This window comes from Larus michahellis, chromosome 4, assembly GCF_964199755.1.
Source record: "Larus michahellis chromosome 4, bLarMic1.1, whole genome shotgun sequence".
Lineage (NCBI taxonomy): Eukaryota > Metazoa > Chordata > Aves > Charadriiformes > Laridae > Larus > Larus michahellis.
The window spans coordinates 30,604,567-30,620,106 of record NC_133899.1 but is presented as its reverse complement, the minus strand read 5'-3'; the positions used below and the strand labels follow the sequence as shown (position 1 = coordinate 30,620,106).

The 15,540-nt window shown below is 53.7% G+C and overlaps 1 protein-coding gene and 1 pseudogene across 1 annotated transcript; both read left to right on the top strand.

Moving 5' to 3' along the window:
* The first annotated feature begins 341 nt into the window (after window positions 1-341).
* Window positions 342-1,879, top strand: LOC141743195 (inositol 1,4,5-trisphosphate receptor-interacting protein-like 1). Its single transcript, XM_074586924.1, has one exon. It carries the CDS (start codon window positions 342-344, stop codon window positions 1,866-1,868), a length of 1,527 nt encoding a protein of 508 aa, XP_074443025.1. The 3' UTR covers window positions 1,869-1,879.
* A 4,237-nt stretch (window positions 1,880-6,116) lies between these two features.
* On the top strand, window positions 6,117-7,612 carry LOC141743194 (inositol 1,4,5-trisphosphate receptor-interacting protein-like 1; annotated as a pseudogene).
* Window positions 7,613-15,540: the final 7,928 nt, after the last annotated feature.

Genomic DNA, 15,540 nt, shown 5'->3' with positions numbered 1-15,540 from the left:
CCATCGAATCTTGTCGAAACACAGTCGCATTGACCATCAAACGCTGCCGCTGAGCCGGGGTGGGGGGTGCCCAAGGGCAGGGCTGGCTGCCGGCCTGTGATGCGCTCTGTCGCCTGGGACACCACAGGGGATGCGTCACAATGGGGGGCAGCTATAAAAGGCACCAGCAGCAGCGCTGCCCCAGTACGGCCTGGGCTAGCGGTGAGTGGGCTGGCGGGGGGAGGCTGGGCTGGACCAGGGCCGGGGCAGAAATGCCAGCCCCCGCGGGGTGGGTTCTCACCCAGCATCGAGGGCCCAGCCACTGGCCCTTGGGCTGGGCACAGGCCTTACTCCTACAGGCTATGGCTGCAATAAGGGTCCTCGCCTTGCTTGTGCTAAGCATCTTCCAGCTCCTGCCAATGGTTGGCGATGAGCTGGACGAGGCCATGCGCGAGCATGTGCAGCAGCGTGTGGAGCATCTGATGGCTCAGATGACTTGGCTGCTGCAGGAGCTGGAGCAGAGGAGCCTGGAGCAGAGGAGCCAGAAGCCAGCCTTTGCCTGGGGAGGCCTCATCTTTGCTGCCTTGCAGCAGTGGCAGTTCTGGGCGATTGCTGGAGTCCCAGTCCTGCTCTTCAGGCTCTGCTGGTGGCGCCGGAAAAGGAGGCGACAGCCAGAGATCGGCCATGAAGAGGAGAGCTCCAGCAGCAGCACAGAGCTGGAGGAGGATGAAAGTGAAGAAGAAGATGCTGATGATTATCAGAGGTGTCTGCTGAATTCTATCACAAAGCGCATCCGATTGTCAGTGAAGAGCATGGCCTACAGGAGACAGGTGGTGGAAGAGCTGGCGAGCGACCTCCTCACTGTCTTACAAGGACGCTTGTCAAATAGTTTCTTCCCGGCGCTGCAGCCAGCCATCGGGGTGGGCAGCGCCTTTGAAGGTTGGAGTCCCGCTGGGCATGATGCTGTCTACCACCTGCTTGTGCCCATGAAGCCCCCCCGGGGGCACACCTTCCACCTGGAGCTGGGCGCTGCGGGGGAGATGCCGGCAAAGAACTGCGTCCGCGTGGAGCTGGAGTGCACCTGCACCAGGGACCAAGGCATGGAGAACGTGCTGTGCTTCCTCCACCAACCCGAGGAGGGGCTAGCCAGAAATCAGGTTTTGAGCTTCCTAGGCATCCTCTGCACCGGCTCCTACCTAGATATCGAGAAGACTGCCCGCTGGTTCCAGAAGTTGGTGAGGTCAGCCTGGCGGGAGATGCCTCAGTCGCGTCTCTACACTATGAAGGTGCTGCCTTCCAGCCGCTCCTGCAAGCTGCAGCTGACAAACGCCTCCGGGAGATCCCTCTTCATTGAGATGATGTTTGGGGTGCAGCGAGGCGACTCGGACATCTTCCTGAGCAGCCAGACTGCAGAAGCCGCCTTCACCCCAAGCACCACGTGGGCAGAGACCTACGATGTGGCAGAGGCAAAGTTCTTCAGGCATGTGGCCAGGCAGGCCCCGCGTGACACCTCCCACCTCAAATGCCTGCAGCTCTGCGCTGGTAGCCTGGTGGGCACAGGCTTTTCCTCTGATGTCTTCAAAACGGTTGTGATGCACCTCCTGAACACCATACCCCCGTCAAGCTGGAGAAGGAGGGAATTCCTGATGCGGCTGCAGGATATCATGTGGTACCTGCACGGCTGCTTGGAGGAAAAACGCCTGCACCACTTCTTCTTTGGTAATGAGAACATGCCTGAGGACATCGTCTTGCCCGCAGCCTTCCAAGCGGCTGAGCCAATCAACCTCTTCCAGTGCCTGCTGCAGGATCCAGCTGCCCACGCCAAGGCACTGCATGACTTTGAGGAAGTGCAAGGTCGGCTCACAAGACTGGTCTTCTGCGGAGACTGAAAGAGGTCTTCCCGGACAGAGCTGGGTTTGTGTCCCCTTGACTGCCCGTGCATCTTTGAAGAGCATCCCTTCCTTCTAGGAGCTCTACTTTGCGCAAAGTTGACAATAAAGAGTGTGTTTGAACAAAAGCTGCATCTCTGAGTGAGTGCGCATCAGTTTTTTGGGGAATGCGGGCACAGGGGGCTGAGTGCTGATGTGGTGGGCTCTGGTTTCACTGATTCTCTAGCTACGGCTCCCCATCCTGCCTGTGCTCCTGCACTGGGGCAATGGGAATAATTTGTCACCCTCCACAGCTGGGCACATTGCCTGGGTGGCTCCGCAGGGAGGGAGCCTGACGTGGCTTCCTTGGGGGCCATACACAAAGCAAGCCCTGGGAGCGCCATAGCATTGCCCTCGGGTGACCCCAGCGAGGTGGGAATGACGCGGGCCGAGTGGGGAGCCCTTTGCACGGGGGACGAGTGCCACGACGGCAGAGCGGGGCTCTGGCGGCTCTGGCTCCTGTACCAGCATGAGACTCATGCTCCACACCCTCTCGTCACCTCAAGCTTGGGTTCCCACCACTTTAACACGGGAGACTTAACACGTGCAGCAAGGTTAAAGAAAGCTTTTGAGATGCCTCCAATTCCAGGCATGCACTGGCGCAGTCCGTGCCACGTTTCTGAGAAGCAGTGGCCTGGCAGCAGCCATGGCGGCAGGAGAGCTGCACTCATCCCTGTCTTTGGGACACCTCTAGTGGAAATCCAAGGATGGTCTATGGGAGAAGATTTGGAAGATCTTCGATAGTTATCACGTCAAAAGAACTGCCCGTGTCTGAGTGCTAAAGAAGCCCAACGGGTGCCTGGTGCCCATCAGCCCAAGGGACGTGGCTTTTCCGGGCTCTGCGAGGGCCGTGCTGTTTTAAAACCAACTCTTGCCTTTTATCACAGCAGACCTAGTTGGGGCCAGCTCTGCTGTCTGTCTCTCCTGGCCCGGGGCTCTGAGCTTCTCCTCCGAGCCCAATCTGAGAGCAATGCCAGCTCCTCTCAGAAGCACCGCCCCAGGGTGTAGCGAGAGGTGCAGCGAGTCACTGAGTGTCTGCCCAAGCCTTCACTGCCCGTGTTACACTGCTGATGTGCCTTCTGGAGAAGTGGACACCTTCACAGCTGCCTTGGATCAACGAGCCACCCGAACTAGCACTCTGCGCTGTCACTGTGAAGCTTCATGCTGGAACTCAGTCGCGTTGGGGGCAAGATGTCCTGCAGACGGGGTTCGGCCACTGAAAGCCTGCCACAGCCCTTGACATACTGCTTCACAAGGGTCTCTGCACAGTTCCCTCTGCCGCCAGGAGATCTCAGGCTTGCAAGATAGCTCTGGGGGGTGTCTGAGGGCATTTCTGTGCCCCTGACACCCTTGGGCTGTGTGTGGGAGGGACTGGCAGGTCGGCAGGTCCTGAGGCAGTTGGGGGGTGCTGGCTGTCCCTGCAGCCCCTTCCAACCGTGGGAGGGGTTTGGAAACCTTCACAACTGGCCTGTGCCAAGCCAGGAGAGAGGCTGGGATGCAAAGTACAGAAATTCAAGAGTAACGCTTTATTCATGCGCATGAGGTGTCCCGTTCAAATTGGCGCACCCTGAATGCGGTTTTACATGAGGTTCTTCTACCTCTCTCTACCATTCAGGTACAACATGATGTGGCCAATCCCTACTTAACACACGCATACTACAATTTTCAAAGCAGCTCTGATTCTGGGGCGTCGCCATCCATCTGCTTCTGTCTTGATCTGCACGACCCTGGGCTTGGTCTGGCTACAGCTCCTTCTCTCTGGTGCCAGGCAAGGGGAGGGTTTCACAGAGGTGGTAGAGGGGCTAGGATGCAGACATGATAGTCCGGGATTGGGGAATTCAGGGCATGGGAGTAACGGACAGGATCCAGGAAAAGTCAAGCCGGCAGAGTTGAGCCACCCACCCGCATTAGAACCTGTGCCACTAGGAAAGCACGCAAGGTATTAGCAATTGGAGATTCCTTACTGGGAGGCGCTGAAGCAGCTCTTTGCCGTCCAGACAATTTCTCCAGAGAAGTTTGCTGCCCACCAGGAGCTCACACTCGGGACGTCACTGAGAGGCTGCCAAGACCTGAACCCTGCAGGTTATCACCCACTCCTACTACACGATGTAGGGTCTGACGACACTGTGACGAGGCAACTTAGAACCATCCAAAGAGACTGTATGTTCCTTGGAGCAATGTTCAAAGGACGAGGAGCAGAGGTGGTGTTCTCCTCTCTCCTCCCAGTCAGAGGAAGGGGTTCAGGAAGGAGGAGGCAAATTGAACAGGTGAATGCCTGGCTGCACAGCTGCTGCTCAAGCTTCTGTGATTGTGGATCACAGAAAAAGCTGCTGGCTCCTGTGATCGTGGATCAATGTTGGAGAAGCTGGATCTGTTGGGAGCTGATGGCATTCCCCTGACCTCATACTGCAGGGAAAAAGAGGGGAGAATGGGCGACACAGAAAGGAAAGGGAAATGCCCGCGCAGCAGCCCTCTGCCAACAGCAGCAGCGTGCTCCTCGCAATGGTCTCCCCAGCACAGCAGCCGGTGAAGACCGTGGCGGCTGCAAAGATGATTTTTGCACTGCTTTCCCTTCACACTGTCATGACTGTGGTGGTGATTTGACAAGGGCCAAGAAACTCCCTGGCAGCTCTGGCTGGGCAGGGACCAAGTGAGAGGAACCGCTGAGGTGTTTCCACGTGTTCACCGGGATCAAGGCAAAGCATCTGCCCATCCCAGACACTCCTTGGGGAGTTGGTGCCACAGAACAGAACGTGCTGGACATGGAGAAGCTGGAGAAGCATGGAGAAGCTGCAACCCCCAAAGAGGGAGTTGCTCGTTGGGAAATCTCCACCCGCACCCCCAACATCACCCTTGGGAAATGGCTCCTTGGAAGCAGTGTCCTCTCGCCGTGGCACAGTTGGAACAGAGGTCCTGCTATCGACAGGCCCCATCCCACCACCAGGATATGCACCACCACCCACCCATCAGTGTCATGAAGGCACCGAGAGCACACCCACCATCGCAAGCTCAGAGGCCAGCACCAAGGCAGCCGATTCCATCACTCAGGATGGGATCTCAAGGAGCAAGTAAAGCATCCACAGGCCACAATGCCCCTTTTTATGTTTGCTAAGGGTTTGGGGCTGCTTCTGTGATGGTGTGGTCCCCGCCAGGCACCATCGTGACCTTTATAGCCCATAACCCTGCCCAAGCAATAACCACCTGTGGCGGTCACAATGGGTGCATCTGGTCATGATGGTGGCATCCGGGGCTCCAAGGTGGTTTTGGGGAGTCAGATAAAAACACAATAGCCAAGGACCAACTTAAGCAATGCTGGTACTCTGGTCAATATGCAAATAGGGCTACAGGGCAACCATCTTACCCCCATAAACAGTCAACCCCCCAAGAGCCTTTGTAATTCTCCTGCACGGCAGCATCTCCCCTTAAGTAGCAACGCCTCTCAAGATTACTTCTCGAGATGCAGAGATTCCTTGACACAACAGATCCTGGGTAAGTGACGAACAGCACGCTAAACTCTGAGATCTCAGCTAAGCGATACAAAGGATTGATTGGGAAGATACAGTCCTTTTGACATAAACCCTTGACCAGGTCTGGGACTGGATACAGCTGCCCCTGGACTCCTCTCTGAGAAGGAGTTTGGAAAGCAGGAGGGTCCTCTCTGAACCTCCTGATTCCACGGGAGGCTCTCCCTCACAGTTCTGACTGACCCTGCCCTCCATGCAGTAAATGACCGATTGCACCTCGCCATCGAATCTTGTCGAAACACAGTCGCATTGACCATCAAACGCTGCCGCTGAGCCGGGGTGGGGGGTGCCCAAGGGCAGGGCTGGCTGCCGGCCTGTGATGCGCTCTGTCGCCTGGGACACCACAGGGGATGCGTCACAATGGGGGGCAGCTATAAAAGGCGCCAGCAGCAGCGCTGCCCCAGTACGGCCTGGGCTAGCGGTGAGTGGGCTGCCGGGGGGAGGCTGGGCTGGACCAGGGCCGGGGCAGAAATGCCGGCCCCCGCGGGGTGGGTTCTCACCCAGCATCGAGGGCCCAGCCACTGGCCCCTGGGCTGGGCACAGGCCTTGCTGCCTCCCCGCTGCCTCGTCCCCTCCCCTACCTGCCCCCAGCTCCCTGCGGCTCCCGTCCCCATTCCCCCTGACGCCAGCTCCCTCCCTCCCTCCCAGCCCCACTGAACCCCTTCTCTCCCTACTCCTACAGGCTATGGCTGCAATAAGGGTCCTCGCCTTGCTTGTGCTAAGCATCTTCCAGCTCCTGCCGATGGTCGGCGATGAGCAGGATGATGGCAAGCATGAGCGCGTGCAGCAGCGTGTGGAGCAGCTGAGCCTGGAGATGACTCGGCTGCTGCAGGAGCACGAGTGGAGCAGCTTTGGGAAGCCCTGGTCTTTGCTGCCTTGCAGCAGTGGCAGTTCTGGGCGATTGCTGGAGTCCCAGTCCTGCTCTTCAGGCTCTGCTGGTGGCTCCGGAAAAGGAGCCAACGGCCAGAGATCGGCCATGAAGAGGAGAGCTCCAGCAGCAGCACAGAGCTGCAGGAGGAAGCGTGTGAAGGAGGAGATTCTGATGAAGAGGGGCGAATGGTCAGGGATTATGCAAAGCGCATCCGATTGTCAGTGAAGAGCATGGCCTACAGGAGACAGGTGGTGGAAGAGCTGGCGAGCGACCTCCTCACTGTCTTACAAGGACGCTTGTCAAATAGTTTCTTCCCGGCGCTGCAGCCAGCCATCGGGGTGGGCAGCGCCTTTGAAGGTTGGAGTCCCGCTGGGCATGATGCTGTCTACCACCTGCTTGTGCCCATGAAGCCCCCCCGGGGGCACACCTTCCACCTGGAGCTGGGCGCTGCGGGGGAGATGCCGGCAAAGAACTGCATCCGCGTGGAGCTGGAGTGCACCTGCACCAGGGACCAAGGCATGGAGAATGTGCTGTGCTTCCTCCACCAACCTGAGGAGGGGCTAGGCAGAAATCAGCTTCCTAGGCATCCTCTGCACCGGCTCCTACCTAGATATCGAGAAGATTGCCCGCTGGTTCCAGAAGTTGGTGAGGTCAGCCTGGCAGGAGATGCCTCAGTCGCGTCTCTACACTATGAAGGTGCTGCCTTCCAGCCGCTCCTGCAAGCTGCAGCTGACAAACGCCTCTGGGAGATCCCTCTTCATTGAGATGATGTTTGGGGTGCAGCGAGGCGACTCGGACATCTTCCTGAGCAGCCAGACTGCAGAAGCTGCCTTCACCCCAAGCACCACGTGGGCAGAGACCTATGATGTGGCAGAGGCAAAGTTCTTCAGGCATGTGGCCAGGCAGGCCCCGCGTGACACCTCCCACCTCAAATGCCTGCAGCTCTGCACTGGTAGCCTGGTGGGCACAGGCTTTTCCTCTGATGTCTTGAAAACGGTTGTGATGCACCTCCTGAACACCATACCCCCGTCAAGCTGGAGAAGGAGGGAATTCCTGATGCGGCTGCAGGATATCATGTGGTACCTGCACGGCTGCTTGGAGGAAAAACGCCTGCACCACTTCTTCTTTGGTAATGAGAACATGCCTGAGGACATCGTCTTGCCCGCAGCCTTCCAAGCGGCTGAGCCAATCAACCTCTTCCAGTGCCTGCTGCAGGATCCAGCTGCCCACGCCAAGGCACTGCATGACTTTGAGGAAGTGCAAGGTCGGCTCACAAGACTGGTCTTCTGCGGAGACTGAAAGAGGTCTTCCCGGACAGAGCTGGGTTTGTGTCCCCTTGACTGCCCGTGCATCTTTGAAGAGCATCCCTTCCTTCTAGGAGCTCTACTTTGCGCAAAGTTGACAATAAAGAGTGTGTTTGAACAAAAGCTGCATCTCTGAGTGAGTGCGCATCAGTTTTTTGGGGAATGCGGGCACAGGGGGCTGAGTGCTGATGTGGTGGGCTCTGGTTTCACTGATTCTCTAGCTACGGCTCCCCATCCTGCCTGTGCTCCTGCACTGGGGCAATGGGAATAATTTGTCACCCTCCACAGCTGGGCACATTGCCTGGGTGGCTCCGCAGGGAGGGAGCCTGACGTGGCTTCCTTGGGGGCCATACACAAAGCAAGCCCTGGGAGCGCCATAGCATTGCCCTCGGGTGACCCCAGCGAGGTGGGAATGACGCGGGCCGAGTGGGGAGCCCTTTGCACGGGGGACGAGTGCCACGACGGCAGAGCGGGGCTCTGGCGGCTCTGGCTCCTGTACCAGCATGAGACTCATGCTCCACACCCTCTCGTCACCTCAAGCTTGGGTTCCCACCACTTTAACACGGGAGACTTAACACGTGCAGCAAGGTTAAAGAAAGCTTTTGAGATGCCTCCAATTCCAGGCATGCACTGGCGCAGTCCGTGCCACGTTTCTGAGAAGCAGTGGCCTGGCAGCAGCCATGGCGGCAGGAGAGCTGCACTCATCCCTGTCTTTGGGACACCTCTAGTGGAAATCCAAGGATGGTCTATGGGAGAAGATTTGGAAGATCTTCGATAGTTATCACGTCAAAAGAACTGCCCGTGTCTGAGTGCTAAAGAAGCCCAACGGGTGCCTGGTGCCCATCAGCCCAAGGGACGTGGCTTTTCCGGGCTCTGCGAGGGCCGTGCTGTTTTAAAACCAACTCTTGCCTTTTATCACAGCAGACCTAGTTGGGGCCAGCTCTGCTGTCTGTCTCTCCTGGCCCCGGGCTCTGAGCTTCTCCGAGCCCAATCTGAGAGCAAAATGCCAGCTCCTCTCAGAAGCACCGCCCCAGGGTGTAGCGAGAGGTGCAGCGAGTCACTGAGTGTCTGCCCAAGCCTTCACTGCCCGTGTTACACTGCTGATGTGCCTTCTGGAGAAGTGGACACCTTCACAGCTGCCTTGGATCAACGAGCCACCTGAACTAGCAGTCTGTGCCGTCGCCGTGAAGCTTCATGCTTTGGATGGGTTTTGATTATTATTTCTGTGGGGAAAAGTGTTTTTGTCTGTGAAATGAAAGACATGACTTGACTTTTTATCATTTATGTCAGGAGACATTTTGTCTTTATTGTACGTGGAAGAGAAGAAATGGTGTCTATATGGAGGACATACTTTGACAATGATTTAAGTTATTCTCTCTGGAATTCACCCCACCACCCCGGCTTCTCAAATGAGACACTTTGCAAAGCAGAAAAGAAGGCAGCAAACAGATAACAGCATAGAAAGTCAGTGTTACATGTGTCTTGCATGTATGCTTATACTTCGCTTTCTGGTCTGTGAGGTTTTCAGGCACAAAATGACTAAGTTTCAACAAGTTCTTATCACGCCTTGGATCATTCTATACAGCAGGTTGTTTTGTTTAGGTTGTTTACCCACTATATTACAGGCAAGTACTTTCAATATTGACAGATTGGCTAAAGGCCAAATTTTATATGCTGCTATTAGCATATTTTTACTGTTTCTGTGCTTACAAAGGAACCAGAATGTTCCCTGGCAGTCAAGGCTAGTAAGTATGCAAATCATGATCTGTGCTTATAGGCACGCTCTTTTTTGGTACGTGCATCAGTGTGCCAATTTGGCACTCGCCTTTCTGATCAGAGATAAACAGAGCTGCAGGGATTACGGTGACAGATAATTCCTCCTGAAAATTGTATGGGTTTTGAAACATGCAGAATTGTGTTTAATCCCCATTGCTCTGCACAGTGGATTTGCTATAGGAGAAGCTACTCACAAAAGGGGTAGTACACAGGTCTCTGTGCCAAAATATGTGAACCCACGAGGCTTTCTACTTTCTTAAGGTCACTTTTAAGTTTATATCTTCAAGAGCTAAGAAACAGCTTAGTATCCAATGATTTGGGGATCTGAAAGGAGATATACAGCACTAAAGGCTCTGTATGAACCTAGAGCATGTGAAACAAGATCTTAGCACAATCAGTGGCCATGGGTAGCATGCATGTATTTCTCAAGCTCACATGTTCTCTATCTGTACACTCTCTTCAGTCACGACCATCTCAGTATGACGTAACACACTTCCTTAGTAGCTCACATCTCTTGAGTATCCCCTCCAGACTACTCTTCCTTGTATTGCCGAGCTCCGCCACGCGAACCTGTGTGACTGGAGCATCGTTTTGTCATATAAGGGAAATGGGATCACCTTCCGTGTTCCTCCAGTGCTGCTTTTTAACTTCTTCAAAAGAGCTCTTTGAGAGTGGGCATCTGAAAACCAGCAAGGCATTTAGACATTACAGTAGTAGGGGTCACTGGAGTGCATAAACAGGCATAATTATACTGGAAGGTACTAAAGAAGATCAAAAGGCCAACTTAAGACTCCTTTCACGTTGCAGGTATTTCTTTCTCTCAGCCTCAGCCAGTCCATCACGTCTCCGTAGCCCTCTGTTATCTGCACCCAACTTCTCTCTACTTACAGCAATAGCTGCTGTTTGAGTCCCATGGTATAAGTCTTTTAGCTCAACTAATGCTCCTTTGAGAGCATCAGCAAAAGGGCTGCTCAGTGTCATCCCTGTTGAATGTAAATGAGAGTCTCTCCTGTGTTTGAATATCAATGTATTTGATCTTGAGTCAGGCCACGTAGTTTATTATTTGGGAGCTTCTTTGTGTGTGCTGTTGCTGATAATTCCTTTTATAATTCTTGTTACTGTCTTCTCACTTGGAAAGCCTGAACGTGCAGCTTGCTTTCTGTTGCCCATTTTTGCCTAGAGAAATAAAATGAGCTTACTTTGTTCTTTTTCCCTGGCCTCCTTGGGTTAGAGGGGTTTCCTTGCTACTTTTGGAAACCCTCTGAACTCACTGGAGAAACTTGAGCCTGTAGAGCAACTAGATTGTAATATGTGAAGAAAACCAAAAATAACTTGTGCACAGGAAGCCCTGAAGTTGCCTGCACCCTAGGGGAATGCCAGCTCAGATCACACACCTTTAAAAGCCTGATATATATTTCCAGCTGCCAGAGCCTTGCCGAACGTCTGGCAGGACCATGTGCCATATCAGGACCATGTGGGACCTCACAGAACCTTAATTGTCTGTTGTGATTTGTTCAATCGATGCAGGTCTAATCTTGGATTTATAAGTCCTGATCTCAGTTTTCTGCTCTGGGACAGAGGTACTGGGGCTAATAATTTCATTTCTGTTGGCTCCATTTCCCTTCTCTGAAAAGGGTGAATTTTGTACCACCTATGAGCATAGGTAGAGGAAGTAAAGCACTCAGATATGACTTAAAGTAAAAACGGTACCTTATGCTGGAAAATTTTTGAAGAGAAAAAATGAAAACCGGAAAGAAAAGGGAAGGTAGAGTTCTTAGTGAAGAAATAGAAGAGGAGCTTTTGGAAGAAGAAAACATGCAGTACAATACCCACTGCTACAGAAAAAAGAAATGGTAAGAATGGATTCCATAAGTGGAACTGTGGGCTAATATTCAAATTCATCCCATGTCTCTAAGATACATGGACTCCTTTCTCAATCATGATATTAAAAAATGGCCTTATAAAGGAATTTTTCTGCTCATTGTGCTTTTAACAAATGTTCACAGTAAAGTTGACAGCAAACTACCCAGACGACTCCCAAACCAAAATAATCACATCTTGGCTGGTCTCAGAGTGTTAATACTTGACAGAAGGTGGTCAGTGGCATGGAACCCGTCGTGGTTTAGCCTCAGACAGCAACAAAGAACGAAGTGGCTGCTCTCCCAACCCCACCCAGCCGTGCGGGAGGATCGGATGAAAAAGGCAAAAATCCTGGGTTGAGACAAAGGCAGTTTAACAGAACAGCACAGGGAATAAGAAAACAATAACACGCATAGAGGAATGTACAAACACGATTACGGTACCACTGTTCACGGACCGGACCTGGGATGCCCCAGCCCTCGACTTCTCGCTCCCTCCCCTGGCAGTTCCTGGCTACAGACTGGGCATGGGTCACCTGGGGTAGGATACCTGTGTCCCTGCCGCAGCCTGGGGAGAATTAATCCTGTCCCTGCCGGAACCAGGACGTTATCCACCCCTTATTCTATACCATCTACGTCATGCCCATATCTTACAGGTTCCAATGAATTGCCACTGTTTTTCCCTGTCTTTGAGATATGTATATATATCTATATGTATATAAATATTCATACAGATATAACACCTTTAGTCTATGGGCCATCACTCTAAAATGTCCGTTGAGTTCATCTAATCCATGACGTTGGGCTCCATCTGTTAGAAGTGTCTCTCAGGGCAGGCAAGATGGCCTGACAGGAGTCGCCTCCAGAAGCTGAGGGCTTATGTCTTTTTCCCAATCACCTTGTCATTACCCCCTCCCCTAGACAGGGATCCTAGCTGCTTGTCTTCCCTACTCTCGAATTCCAAACTACCAGCCCAGTTATCCCAGCATGAGAGCAGCCAGGTGACAATGTGCTCACCTGGAAGTCGGCTGGAATCTTTTTGCATATTCCGCAGCTCGCTCAGGGATAGGGATTGGGTGATTATCTCTGGTTCTGCCTCTTCCTCCTAGTCTCGTGACGGCCCTGGTTCATTGTCTTCCCTTACTAAGTGAACTGATTTCTTTGTGTACTTCTGTATAGGGGCAACTGATACCAGCACGGGTTGGTTTCCTGGTTCAGCTGCAGTGTCTGCCACCAGGGTTGGAGTAGCTGTAGCACCTGTCATCCTGGTTTCCCTCTCTTTCCCCTGAGGGTGCTGCATAATATCGAGCAGTGTTTGGTAGATACTGGCCAGGGCTCAGCACAGTGGGGTGAGTTGTGCCTCTCTGGAATAGCCACAGCATTTTCTTCTCAAATATTCTATCAGGGTCCTGTAGTTGTTTGGGGATGAAGTCCCAAACCACTGGAGGTAAGAAGTTCTCTAGACACCTGACCATATTCTCCCACATGCCATGCCACCCATGCCTATCGAGGCTCGGGGCAGATCGATGGGTGGTAGTCTTAAATAGTTGTTTAACCCTAAACCCTGAACACATTCAGGAGACATAACAATAGAAACATGCTGGTTTGAGCATCCCAAGGATATTCAAAATTCTCAAAAGCTGTTGTACCTGTCCCAAAGGTATGGGCAGGACAGCAATACTGCATAAACACCCCAACATAACCGTCTAAACAGTGATGTTATCACATCATAAGTCGCTATTACACAGAACAGCAAAATGAAGTGATAAACAGCACTGTGGGGAGTATATAAACCATATAGGAATTTACATAACACAGCCATGAGAATAAACAAAGCAACATGGTGACCAGTGACTATTTAACTAATATAATAAAAACACACAACAAATTATTCTAACAAGCTCTGGGTGGATCTGCTGTTATCTCAACCCTTCAGGCCCCATGTTGGGTGCCAAAAAGGACTGTTGTGGTTTACCCTCAGATGGCAACAAAGAACCAGGCGGCCGCTCTCCCAACCTCCCATGGACGTGTGGGAGGATTGGAAGAAAAAGGCAAAACTTGTGGGCTGAGACAAAGGCAGTTTAAGAGCTGAACAACCCAACTCTCTCAGCCTGCCCTTGTACGGGAGCTGCTCCAGCCCCCTGATCATCTTCGTGGCGCTCCTCTGGTGTCACTACAGCAGGTCCATGTCCTTATTATGTTGCTACGTTGAGGGCTCCAGAGCTGGATGCAGTGCTCCAGGAGGGGTCTCACGAGAGCAGAGCAGAGGGGCAGAATCACTTCTCCCAACTGCCCGGCCCCACTTCCTTTGATGCGGGCCAGGATGCGGTCGGCTTTCTAGGCCCTGAGCAGGCATTGCCAGCTCACGCTGAGCCTCGCATCACCCAGCGCCCGAGTCTTTCTCCTCGGGGCTGCTCTCAATCCATTCTCTGCCCAGCCTGTATTTATGGTGTGGCTAGAGCTCTTGTCGGCGAAGACGAGACAAACAGCTCCGGTGCCGACATGTCGGCAGCGGAGCCGGGCGATCGCGGCGAAAAGGGGCTTTTCCCTAGTTTTCCTGAGGCCGGGACAAGCCCGGGCAGCGCCAGGGACCCGCCGGGAGCCGGCAGCTCGCGCGAGGACGGCTGACGGGGCGGGGGCGGGGCCTGCAGCAGCGGCGGCCAGGCCCACCCCCCTAAAAGGCGGCCCCAGGGAGCGCGAGCGACTAGGGCGTGCCGACGCACGTCAGTCAGGGCGTACCGCGGCGGTTAGTTCGTTTGCGCGGCGGTTAGTTCGTTTGCGCGGCGGTTAGTTCGTTTGCGCGGCGGTTAGTTCGTTTGCTCGGAAGGGCGCGGAGGGCTCGTGAGGGCAGCTCAGCCGTGGTCTCTACCCGAAGGTTGCAGCTTCCTGCGTCTTCTGCGCTTGCAGGGCAGACGTGGCCGTACAAACGGAGCTCCTGTGGAAGCAGGCAGCCACCCAGGGCGCCGGCTGCAGGGAGCGCCTTCCCCTCTCAGCGCTAGTGGGTGGTAGAAGAGGTGACAGCTGCGTGAGGCGTGACCAGGTGGATGATGTGCTCAGCCTGGTGGCAGAGCTAAAAGAGGAGGTAGAAAGACTGAGGAGCATCGGGGAGAGTGAGAAATAAATTGATAGGTGGACTCAGACTCTGACCTCCCTGAGTAAAAAAAACAGAAGAGCCACCAAAAAAACCCTAAGGTGAAGGAGATCTGGTACCTTCTCCCTGCCAGACTGAAGGCAGTGGCCAAAAGGAGACTAGTGAATGGAGGCTAGTCCGTACTAGAGGTGGCAAGCGAACCCCTTCCTTGCCCACATCCCCTAACTAGGTGCCTCTGCAAAACATGTATGAGGCTCTTGAGGAGATAGGCAAACCCATGGATGGCATGGAAGATGGTTTGCCAGGACCAGTAAGGCCTGCCCCCAGTTTAAAAACTGCCTCTATGAGGAAGAACAGGTGCGTTATAGTAGTAGGAGACTCCCTTCTCAGGGGAACAGAGGGCCCAATATGCCGTGCTGACCTTCTTGACAGGGAAGTATGCTGCTTCCCCGGGGCCCAGGTCAGGGACGTAGGGGTCTGCTACAGGCCACCTGACCAGGATGACAGAGCGGATGAGGCCCTCCATAGATGGGTAGGAGTGGCATTGTCTTCACAGACCCTGGTCATCATGGAGGACTTCAACCACCCCAATATCTGTTGGAAGGACAACACAGCAGGGCACAAGAAATCCAGGAAGTTCTTGGAAGTTGTCGATGACAACTTTCTTCTTCAAATGGTAGAGGAGCCAACAAGGAGAGGAACTATGCTGGACCTTGTCCTTACCAACAAGGAGGGGCTAGTGGTGAGTGTCAAGCTCAAGGGTAGCCTCGGCTGCAGCGATCATGAAATGGTGGAATTCAAGATCCTTTGGGCAGTGAGGAGAGCATGCAGCAAGCTCACGACCCTGGACTTCAAGGGAGCAGACTTTGGCCTCTTGAGGGACCTGCTTGGCAGGGTAACATGGGAAAAAGTACTGGAGGGAAGAGGGCCCCAAGAGAGCTGGTTAGTATTCAAGGATCACCTCCTCCAAGCTCAGGAGCGGTGCATCCCAAGAATAAAGAAGTCAGGCAAAAATGCCAGGAGGCCTGCGTGGATTAACAAAGAGCTCCTGGACAAGCTCAAAAGCAAAAAGGGAAAAAAGGATGACCCAGGGAACAACAGACCGGTCACTCTCACCTCTGTGCCTGGCAAGATCATGGAGCAGATCCTCCTGGAAACTCTGCTAAGGCACATGGAAAATAAGGAGGTGGTTGGTGACAGCCAACAGG

What these genes read in the sequence shown, in the direction of transcription:
- LOC141743195 (XM_074586924.1), top strand. Translation starts at nt 342, where the DNA reads ATGGCTGCAATAAGGGTCCTCGCCTTGCTTGTGCTAAGCATCTTCCAG.